The sequence below is a fragment of the Eucalyptus grandis genome, chromosome 3 (genome assembly GCF_016545825.1).
Source record: "Eucalyptus grandis isolate ANBG69807.140 chromosome 3, ASM1654582v1, whole genome shotgun sequence".
NCBI lineage: Eukaryota > Viridiplantae > Streptophyta > Magnoliopsida > Myrtales > Myrtaceae > Eucalyptus > Eucalyptus grandis.
This window is the reverse complement of record NC_052614.1, coordinates 60748123-60759701: the sequence shown is the minus strand read 5'-3', so window position 1 is coordinate 60759701 and position 11579 is coordinate 60748123. Positions and strand designations below refer to the sequence as shown.

At 39.3% G+C, this 11579-nt stretch overlaps 1 protein-coding gene and 1 long non-coding RNA gene across 2 annotated transcripts; both read left to right on the top strand.

Annotated features, from left to right (window-relative positions):
* Window positions 1-2250: 2250 nt before the first annotated feature.
* LOC120291510 lies at window positions 2251-2731 on the top strand. Its single transcript, XR_005549583.1, has 3 exons — window positions 2251-2383; window positions 2456-2542; window positions 2672-2731. It is a non-coding gene; the product is annotated as an uncharacterized LOC120291510 (long non-coding RNA).
* Window positions 2732-2866: 135 nt separating this feature from the next.
* Window positions 2867-8655, top strand: LOC104440220. The gene is made up of 6 exons (XM_039308075.1): window positions 2867-3357; window positions 3438-3596; window positions 3689-3763; window positions 5194-5277; window positions 7037-7485; window positions 7945-8655. The coding sequence occupies exons 1-6, from the start codon at window positions 3018-3020 to the stop codon at window positions 8614-8616; spliced, it is 1779 nt and encodes a 592-aa protein (XP_039164009.1). The 5' UTR covers window positions 2867-3017; the 3' UTR covers window positions 8617-8655.
* The last annotated feature ends 2924 nt before the right edge of the window (window positions 8656-11579 follow it).

Genomic DNA, 11579 nt, shown 5'->3' with positions numbered 1-11579 from the left:
TACACCTCCCCCCACCCCCCCCCCCAGCCTGGGGTGATAGTACTAGCTACTTTAGAGTTCTCACTAGATCCAACTAGTGAGGGCCACCCTCATTGGATTTGGAGAGGGCTCAACCCTCATGACTAGGTGAGAATCGCCTTCTTTGGATCTGGCAAGGGCTCGCGTAGGCGAGTGCTTGGCAACCCTTGCTCGCAGCTAATGCTGGCTAATAACCTCGCCAACCATAGTGAAAAATATAAAAAGAAAAGTAATATAAAATTCAGAAAATATACATCAGCATCGGTCATGCTATGTAGAACGACTAACATCCATCTCATCATTATCTAGCTAAAATTAGCTAAATGGGCTATATTAATTTGTCAAAATGTTTCAATTGAAAAGTTTATAATTAAATTGACACCAATATAATAGATTTATGACTTTTTTATACTTTCCTTAATTTGTTTCAAAGACTCAGGTTGGTAATGGTTGTATGCCAGGGAAGTTCGACTAGCTATTGAGTAGAGATGTCAGGGTTGAAGGACCCATATTCAATGAGACGGGTCATATATGGGTTAATTAAGTTTTAATAAAGGGTTGTTAATGGGTTTGGGTTGTATGTAAGTTTAATGATACATGAGTTGTAAATAGGTTTGCCTTTAAATCCATTTATAAACCATTTAATTTATAAAGGTTATTAGTTGAGTTAACCCATTAATGAAATATCATTCTCTTGAGTAGTTTTTATAATTTTTTCGTTTACATTTTTCCCCTACAAAGTCTGGTGGCCAACCCTTGCTGGTTGAGGGTGAGGGCTATGAACCCCTCATTGCATCGGGTGAGGTTTGCGACTCTTACCTAGTCGTCCAATTGCACCGGTAGCCTTGAGCTCACCCGACCTGGTGAGGTCAAACTCGCCAGCCTCGGTGCTAGTGGGGCTATAGTCTCTCTAATATGGCAAGACTTGAGCTCTTTGGCCTCGAGTGAACTTGAGCTCGTGATCGGATGAGGCCAATGCTCAAGCCTTGCTAATCTAGTAAGGTGGAGCCTCGCCCAAAGCTGGCTCGGGTTGGCTTGCTAGAATCGAGCAAGCTCGAGCCTCATTGGCCTTTGGCAAGGCTTGAGCCTACCTATTGTTGGCCATGGCCTTCATGGCTAACAACTAGGTGAAGAAGAAGATTAAAGGAAAAGAAAGAAAAAAAAAGAAATATCATTAAAACTTCTATTTATCCAAATAAATAAAAATAAAAATACTTAAAAGAAGTGCACGAAAAATCAAATCAGATTTTCCATACCAAATGGAAAATATTTTGTAATTCATTTTCATGTTTCAATTAAACACCAGAAAATATTATCATTTTCAAAAATATAACAATTTTCCCGAAAAAATGGAGTCTAAATTTAAACAAATTATAAAATTTATCCATTCAATTTGTAATTGTATGCAAGTGTTTTAACAATAAAAAAAATAAAAAATCATAAGAAACAAGTTTTTTAAGATTTGGTTAAATATGGAAGTGTCTTAACAATATGAGTCGGGTCAAGTGTGAATTGATAAATTTACATTGTGAATAAATGAATCATAAATAGGTAAATAAGTCAATTTGGGTCTAACTATTTATGACCCGACACAAAGCCGACCCGTTCCAAGCTAACATTCTTTTATTGAAGAAAAATTATTTGGTGGAATATAGCATAGCGCGTGAACCAGACGGTCATTTTCCCCTGCCTCATGTCACAAGGTTGTTATGAGCTGGTCATAAATAATAACACAAGTTTTTAAAGTGTGTATTGACTCTTGTCTAGATCAGAGACGCCGCTTGTTATGATTTTAAGTGGCCATCTTTTGTTTAAGAAAGGAATCAAGGAGCATGTGCATGTTAACATTGTTTTGTCAAGATGTGAATTATTTATATTTTCCTTGGCTACATTGATAACGTGCATTGCCTGCCTCCCATTAGCTAGCTGATTACAAATAGTGCCGTTCGACGTCAATGCTTTAGCTTTTCCAGAGAAGAAAAAGTCGCGTAACTCCTTTTTTGCTTTCTGAAACTTTTGCTGGCGAACGATCTCACATCACCGATGGCAACCAAACAAGGCGCAAATTCAGCAAATTTCCCCGATGCTGAAGCACCTACTGGTACAGCCCCTAAGCCCGCAATTCCTGACCAAACCGGTTCGTTGACACGTGTTCATTTGAAAATTCTAAGCTCTGGAGTGATTATTTCTGCTTTTGGCCCCCCTAAATTGAACGAATGTAAGTTTGAGAAAGGCTATTTGCATTGAATCCGGTTTCTTCCCTCTGTGATCGAAGATGTTTGTCTGGATGTTGACTTGAACTCAAAGGCTAATAATCCCTCAGGAATCGTTCAATCACCAACTTCTCCAGCTGAACCAGTGCCAGGTACGCCCTTGCCATGTGAGCCGTTCCTTTTTTGTCAATTAAGTAGGATTTATCTCACATCACCGATGGCAGCCGAACAAGAGGCAAATCCAACAAATTCCCATAATGCTCAACCTCCGGCAGATACGGCCCCTGAGCCTGCAGGCGCACACCAAACCGGTTTGTTGACAGTTCCCATTTGAAAATTCTGGGTTATCTATGTTTTGGTCCCCCTATATTATTGAACAACCATAACTTTCGGAAAGGCTTTTTACATTAATTCCGGTTTTCTTCCCCATATTATTGAAGATGTTCGTGTGGACGTGCCGTCCCTTATAATGCCAACTTCTCCACCTCCACTAACGCCAGGTATACCATATCCAAGCGAGCCGTTCCTTTTCTTGTTAATTAAATAGGATTTATTTAAGGTGTTCAAAATATGTTGATGTCTGTCGCACAATTATCCTACCACAAAAAAACTTTCCTCATCGCAGAACAAAAAAAGGTTGTGCAGGATGGTCACCTTTATCGACCACTGTTGCGAGCTGCGTTCGAGGGCGATTGGGCTTTTGCTTCTAAATTCTTCGAGCAAAATTCACCCTCAAAGACAGCTATAATTACTAGTGAATCCCGGACTGCACTTCATATAGCGGCTATGAGTGCCCAAGATCGGTTTGTTGAGAAGCTGGTCGATCTCTTGTCCCCGGAAGAACTTGAAGTGCCTGATGGCACAAGGTGCACTGCCATCCATTATGCCGCCATGGGTGGAAGAATAAGGATGGTTAAGGCATTAGTCGGAAGAAATCCTAAGTTGACAAATATACTAGACGGTGACCATTTCGTTCCTCTACGACGATCTGCTGAATATGGTGCTCTGTCTAAGGAGGTCTTTTGGTTCCTGGCCATGAATACAAAAGATGACAGTCCACGCCGCATTTTCCCTGAAGATCAAGCGTTTGGTACAATCTATTATCTTGCCTATGCCGGTCATTTCGGTAAGATCACGCACACTTGTTTCATGTCTGCTCTTCCGAGATTCTTTTCCTTATAAGCTTTGTTTGTAAATTTCGTTCAGATGTCTCTCTCTATCTGCTGCACCAATATCCTCACTTAGCCAAGGAGAAGATTGGGCCCATCAAAGCGAAGGGATCCCTATTGAGAGCATTGTCTCTTAGGCCACTTCACTTTCTCAGCGGGGCCAGGCTCAACCTATGGGAAAGATTGCTATACAAATGTCAGCACTTCTACCGATTTTCTACTCGAATGCATTTGATACGGACAATTCATGAGATCATTCATATTTACCTGCTCTTTTTGCACCTGAAGGTGTTCCGGTGAACTTGAAGTCCATACCAAATGAATGTCCATGGATCTCGAGGACACCAACTACGATGGCTCAAGGTGGGCTGTGACTGTTTTTGTGGGATCTTGCTAGAGCGCATCTACGTTTGTCCAAGTTCATCGCTTGCTTAGGCTAATAATACTTGCGAAGTGCCAATCCTAGCAAGTATACGGATTTCGCCATACCACTTGCCCCTCTAATTTCCTAGATCAAAATTTAAATTAAATTCTACGTGAAACATAATTTAGTTTTTTTGCGAGTTAAATAAATCATTTATGGGCGAAAGTATATGAATTTGTGATTTTTAGATCCATTGAGTACAAAGTTTATTTTGAAAATTTCCTTGATAAATTGATGAGAAAAGGGAATAAACTATTGCAAATATTCGTGTGATATTGAAATCTACGTAAAAATGGAGAAACTTTACATTGCAAAAATAATACAAATTTAAAGGGATAGGGTTTATAATAGATATTCAAATTTTAGACATAGGATCGTTCGTTGGGGGGTTCATGAGGCAACGCCAAGCATATCCATCTATGCTAGTGGTGCAACACGGACCACTTGAACCGGGAATCGCCTAGACCGAACCAAACCAATCGATTGGGTACAGTTTCCAGGAATATCGGTCTAGTTCCCAGCTTCCCAAAGTGGAACAGGTGTTCAGGCTATCCGATTCCCAGTTCCAAGGGGGAATCAAACCAACAACATATAATTATTTTTATTTTTATTTCTTCAAAAAATTGGTGGGTTTAGTTTATTGTTTCGGGAAATAAAAGCTTATAACTTAACAATAAGATATTTGAATGAAAGTATAGGATTCGTCTCGAGCTCTGAATTGGTTCCTAGTCATGTTTTGGACAACAAGATATCCATATACAAAAACATAAAAAAAAAAAAAAAAAATAGTGACCGGTTCCATTGAACCGAACCAAATTGAGAACCAATCACCCCTAAACTAAATGCTGCCCCCAGACGTGAATAGGGAAATTCGCCCCATCCCCACCCCAAAACCCATTGGTTGTGGGTTCCATCCACCCTCTTTGGGGTGAGACAGCGGGGTCTTTGGTAGGGTGGGTAAAATTGCCATCTAATGTGAATCTATGCATCAGTTTTATTAATAGTATTTAATCATGATTTCAAGATTAATTTATTCGTTTTTTAATAAAGTGATTGTTAAGTGTACATGTATATTATTATTTGTTTGTATTTGCAATGATCTTTTTTAATACCTCTGTAAAAATGTGTAGAACCAATATCAATTATTGTAATTAAAATACTTACTTTAATAGATGAATGCATGATTTAATAGTTATATATTATTCTTCACCAATGTGTAGGCTGGATTTTGGCCTAAGACTATAGTTAATATAATGGGCGTGGGCATAAACGCTATATAATGGTCTTGGGACTTTTGGAACCATTTTTTGGTCGTTATATCAATGACAATTGGAAAAAGGACATAATTCATTCTTCTTCCTGATTGCAGCACTTCAGATTTTCAGAAAGTTATTCGTGATTGAAGCAGTTGGAGCTTTTAAGAAGTTTCTCTGGACTGCTGCCAAAATTGTGGGTATGATTTTACCTGTTACAAAAGTAATTAACCTGGCCGATTCTCTCTTTCGGTTTTCTGTTTCGATTTCTTAGAATATTATAGTGATATACGTGTGCCTTCGATGTGATGAAAATAGTGAAGATTTTATTAGCTTAATTAGTTTTTACTAGAGTTAGAAGCATGACGATCTTTTTAATTAACACTTAAAAAGAAATATGAAAAAGATGAAGATCAATCTTTACATAGTATTTGCAAACAAAAGATTTTTACTACATATCTCTGGGATGAATTTATTTCTTTATTGGTGAGACGAGTGGATATGAATTAATCATATTATATTTTTTTCATTTTCGATCTTTTGAATAACAAATTTTTACTACGCAAGATATTTATATATTGAATACTTTTCAGACAACGATATCGCATCCTTAAATTAACAGTTCACATATCAAACTTCAATCAAACGCTAATTTAAAATAGCTATCAAGTGAAAAGACGCAATTTTAATACAAATACATTGTTGTAAAATGACAAACTATTAATTCATTTTAAGACATTCTATTTGCTCTTAGTTCTGTCAAAACACACATATACTGTATAAAAATTAAATTGAGTGCGCACGCGTGCGCACATATACACACACACACACGTGTCTATATGCATGCTCGTTTGTATGTGTATATATTGCATATATGTTACATAATATTGACCTAAGGTGAAAAGCAATAAGCTATTTTACTTCGAGATGAAATTGCATGCTCATATAGTGCACTTTAAGTGTCGTGTCGGGTCTTGCCATGTATGTGACAAGGCACGAGTCATTTGTAAATTTCTACTTTATTAGATGTGGGACATCTTAACATGCAGTTTGTACATGATGTTTTTTTGCACACGACAAGCCAAAAAAGTACATTTTAAGTGTCCAATGCCCAGGTGGTCTCGTTCCAAGTCCCGTACTGGGAATCTGCATGGCCAAACCTCATTTCCGAATGTGGAATGGGAAATCAGATCGACCAGTTCAATGCATATTGCCATGTTCCCTGAACTTTACGGGATTTGGAATTTTTCCTATTGAATAAGTCACTGATGAAGTGACGCTTTAGAAATACCAGAACCAAAATTGAACAAATACAACTGATTGATCGCGGTCCTATGCAATCCCGGGACCGTCATCCCAGCTAAGAATGATTTTTCCTTCTGCGGCCCTTCTGAGTACGAGGTCCATCTCGCACAGCTCACAGGACCGTGAGCTCGGCCTCGAACTCTGCATGCTGACACCGCCGCAAGTGAGCTTGCCACAAACAGGGACTGACAGAGGGTGGTGAGGGCATCAATGGCGGGGCTGCTCCGGTGGTAATGTCGGTGTTGGAACGGGGGTTCCTTGGCGCGGAGGTCTGCTGAGTATTTGTGAGGAGAGAGAGGGGTTGCTCTTCTTTAAAATAAGAGTAATAATCATATGGGATGCGGTATAGACTATTTCTTGAATTCAATCAATAAGAGCTGAGTAGCAGCTAATTTTACTGGATTCTTGAATCCAGAGTGGAAGTTTACATGGAGAACGAGAAATCTAGATAGAAGTACACGTTTCAGTAAGAAATACGATAAAAACGATTCAGCTTATAGTGTCACAGTCTCATAGTGTAATAGCTGGCATTTTTGGATCATGGATGCAAGTTATTTATTTATTTTTATTTAAAGGAAGAAATGTATTTGCTTTTTATCTTTGTAAAAAAAAAAGAATAGCACAACATCTGGCCAGTGCGTGTTTTACATGCAGCTCCACCGGTCCAAAGGATTCGCGACGCAAAGCTGAGACATGAGGGGGCTGTTGAGTTAGTAAAACGAGTTTGCGCCCAGATTTCTGATATGGAAACAGCTGAGATCCTCAAATTTTTCGAAGAAGACCTCATCATCAATTGGGCCACAACCAAGGGAATCGTTGAAATACTGGAGGTGTGCCTGGAGTCTTACCCGGAGTTAATTTGGACTACTTATAAGGGTAAAAGTTGGCTGACGGTTGCTGTGGAGTATCGCCAAGAGGAGGTCTGTGGACTCTTTTTGGCGGCGAACTCGAGTGATAATCTGTCCATCATCCCCACCACACCCGAAAATGCTGAGTCACTGGCCATGTTGAACGCGGCAGCACGGAATTCACCTAATTTTGGCTATTTGAGCAACGTCCCCGGTGCAGCTATTCAGATGCAGAGGGAACTTCAATGGTTCAAGGTAATGTATCATCATATCACTAAGTTCTATCTCGTTGTCAACCTTGATGAGATGCAAAAATCATATATAAGTGAAGGATGGAGGTTCAACTAATTGTTTCAGATACATTAAAAATATGAAGGGTCGACCAAGAGAAATAATTTAGAAGCAGAATTTAGCCCCATGCTGGTGCATTTGGGTGGAGCATTTGGGGATTTTCAGTTCAAGAGCTTATGTCAATCTTTCAAATCCCACAAACTGCGTGCAATTTGCTTTATGGGTACCAAAGGTGTGGCTCCGTGTACCTTGGTCTCCACACCCGTGCCCCTGAATTATAAGAAAAAAAAAATTGTCACAATTTTATCTCAAGTTAAATTTTTTGTATTTTGGTCCCATGAGACCCAACCATAACCCAATATTTGCCAACCACTGTTGATTTTATCCTTGTTATTTCAGTGGCGTGGCTTTGCTTCTGTGTAGGCTGTGGAAGGGTGGGTCCATCCTTATTATAGGGTAGCGAAGAAAACTTTTCAAGAAGGAGAAACGGAAGTATATGAGGCATACTGGCATATATTCCTAGATGAGCACAAAGAGTTGCTTAAGAATGGAGAAAAATGGATGAAGAGTACATCAAGTTCATTCTTGCTCATCTCAACTCTAATAGCCGTGGCTCTGTTTGTTGCTGCTTTGATTGTCTCGGGAGGCAGAAACAATACCGGGGTCCCGATATTGTTAGGAAAGAACTCTCTCCTGGTTTTTGCAGTTTCGGATGCACTAGGCTTGTTCTTCTCCATGGCAGCCGTCTTCTCATTCTCGGCCATCCTAACTTCATCACACGAGCCGGAAGATTTTCTCTACTCATTGCCAAAGAATATGATAATCGGCCTGTCCTCTCTCTTTTTCTCTCTGGCTTCCATGCTTGCAGCCTTCGCTGCCGCTCTTACCTTTGTGTTGGATGAGAGACTCAAGTGGGCTTGGATTCCAGTCACTGTGCTCAGTTGTCTTCCCGTGGCGTTGTTTGCGATGCTGCAGCTTCCGTTGCTCTTTCAAATGGTTAAATCTACCTTCGGACCGAGCATCTTCCGGCCCAGAAAGATTTGGAAACGATCTACAAATTGCTGGACGAGGACATTTCATAAGAAAACTTCCTAAATAATTTGTGCTCATTTCTGGTGGATTTGGAGATCAGTCGCCGATTGTTATGTTTTAATACTATAACAGATCTGTTCTACTATGTTCTGTGGATCCCTTTGTTGTTTGTTTTGATTCATGTTGATCTTACTAAATAAACGCTTCTTAAATCATGAAAATATGAGTAATTCAGTTTAATATTACGTCTGCATTTGATTAATCGAGAGTGACGTAAGTGCGAAGAAACTCGCTCTTTTCCAAATTTGACATGTAATAGGCATGAAAAGGGCCATGGTCTCAATCTATTATTATCAATGTTATTGTTCTCAATGCCTAAATGAAAGCGAGACCAATAAGAAAGCTTAGCTCAATCTTGGTGAAATGTCAATTGAAGATCATTGGACAACTCAAATTCCTCGATCAGCCGGTGATTAAGGACCGTAACATCCATATTGACAAATCCGCACGATTCTTAATGACAATTTACTGAGGATTTAACTAAATTCTCTCTACTTCCACTACTATATATACTAATGCCCCTCTTAAAGGGATTATTAAGTTCATAGAGGCAATATCATTTTATAAGATAATGTTGACACCTAAATTTTAATGACCAAATCATTTATTTATTGCTTAGAAAATTATGGATGGATTTTTAATCCCTAAAAAAACATATTGGAATTGAATTGCATAGCATATAGTTTTAGGAGCATTCATTATATAGTTTAATTTATATTTTTTATTAATTGCATTATAATTGGACTGTTAGTGGATGGTCTTAAGTGATGGTTTTGAACTTAATGGGATTGGTTGGACTGAGCCTGCGATAATAAAAATTTCAAAATTTGAATCAAGCCCATAGCCGAAAATTGCCTTGTGCTTTGCACATGTTGGTCAAATTTCACGTGGGGTACTCAATTTAGAAAAAATCAATTCCATTATCAAAATTCTGGAAGCCTAAGCAATCACCACGGTAGTGTGTGAAACAAGGGAAGATTATTTGGATCTCGAGCATATATTATGTATATATTTTTTTGGGCAAAGGTAAGAGATATATTGACTTTTATCCAACAAAGCTATACAGCAAAAGAGAGACTCGGCACCAACAAAACTTGCACTCAAGAAGACAAACAAGTCTAATCGAGTGGAAGGGTGCCGAGAAAAAAAGAAAAAGAGGGGAGAGCCAAATGGTGGCGACCCTCAAAACAAAAAGCAGGAAAGACCTTACACCGCAAAGGCTGCTCGTCTTCGATAAGAACACAAATACAAACAAGGTAGCCAGTGACAGCAACCAACAAACCAGAAGAAACAAGGAAATCACCGATACCACAGGAGGGAAAAAAGGAAGCCCCCAGCTGCGCTGAAATCTCCTATTACCACCTTGGAAGAAGAGATAGAGGAAACAAGTCCTCAACTTCATTGCATCCTTCATCTCTTCAGCATATCCACAACAAAGAGCAGAGAAAGTAGTTGGGTCTAACCCCCAACTTTGCTAAGTTCTTCTATTCCTTGGTGTATCCGCAACCTGTGTCACGCCCCGATCCTCGGGCACACACACATTCTTCTACTTGGTCAATTTTATAATGCGATATCCCAAAACTAAGTACCACTGACCCTTTCATTTATTAAGCACATGCGGAAGCAGTTATAAATCCCCAGACAATGACACAATGGGATAGAAAAGCAAGGCCATATTTTTCATAACGAAATTCACAACCACACTTTTATAAAGAGCATAATTCAAAGAGCTTCACAAAACTATTCACGACTTTCTAATTTCACTCTATTCACATCAAAACAGGATTCCCAAAAGAGGATGGCACCTCAGTCCTCATTCGATCGTACTCAGGATCCCTTTCTAGATCATCTTCTTCTTCAAAAATCTTTCTTCTCCTTAGGTTTCACTTTAGTGTTCTCCTTCTCCGATTCCTCCTCCTCAGGTTCATCTACGGGCCTGAAATGTTGTCTCACAACCGGGATGAGACTACATCTCAGCAAGTTCTACCCCACTAAGGCCCAATTAGTAAACCATTATACTATATGCTGCCTAAACACGCACAGGTCAGAGGACTTACCTTGGCCTCAGATCCCACCTGTAAGTTAGCATAGATCAAATAGGCACCCAAGAAATCACATCACTGATCGAAGCATCGATCAAATCGACCTAGTCGATTACACGCCAAAAAGACCACTCACGATCATTTCCATTCAATCTATCGATTCACAACATCAAATCAAAGTAATTACCAATCGACTTAGTCGATTACATATCAACAAGATCACTTCCGGTCATTTTAACTATTTCAACTCAATTCCCAAATATAAATCACAATCTTTAAGACACAACTTATTTATAGGTGGTAATCATGGCCCCACCAAGCAACTTTCTTAGATTTAGTGGCTTTACGGCCCCACTCGGCACTTTCGATATTCAATGGCTTTACGGTCCCACTCGACACTTTCAATATTTAATGGCTTTATGGTTCCACTCGACCCTTTCAAGATTCAATGGCTTTACGGTCCCACTCGACCCTTTCAAGATCTGATGGACTTATGGTCCCATCCGACCCTTTATACGATGCCATACTCTGTCACCGAACCACATGCCTTCTCCAGGAAGACATACCGAGTCTCCGAGCCACGTGCATTCTCTAAGACTACCTTTTCGCCAAGATGACATATCCAATCACCGAGCCACGTGTCTTTCCCAGGTAACATTCTAATTCACTGAGCCCATGTATTTTCTTTCAGGTGATAACCAACTTAATTTCGATACCGACAACCAATACCCAACGATTTCCCAATCAAATAATTAACAATTAATTCAATATGAATAACTCCTAAAAACTCATAATTAAATCAATTCCATACAAATTGAAGCTCAATTAAATAAACGGACTACACCACAACAATCAGCACGAAATTCTAGTCACCGCCCATCTCGGTTGAATTTCCGGAAAAATAAATATTTAATTAATTAATTT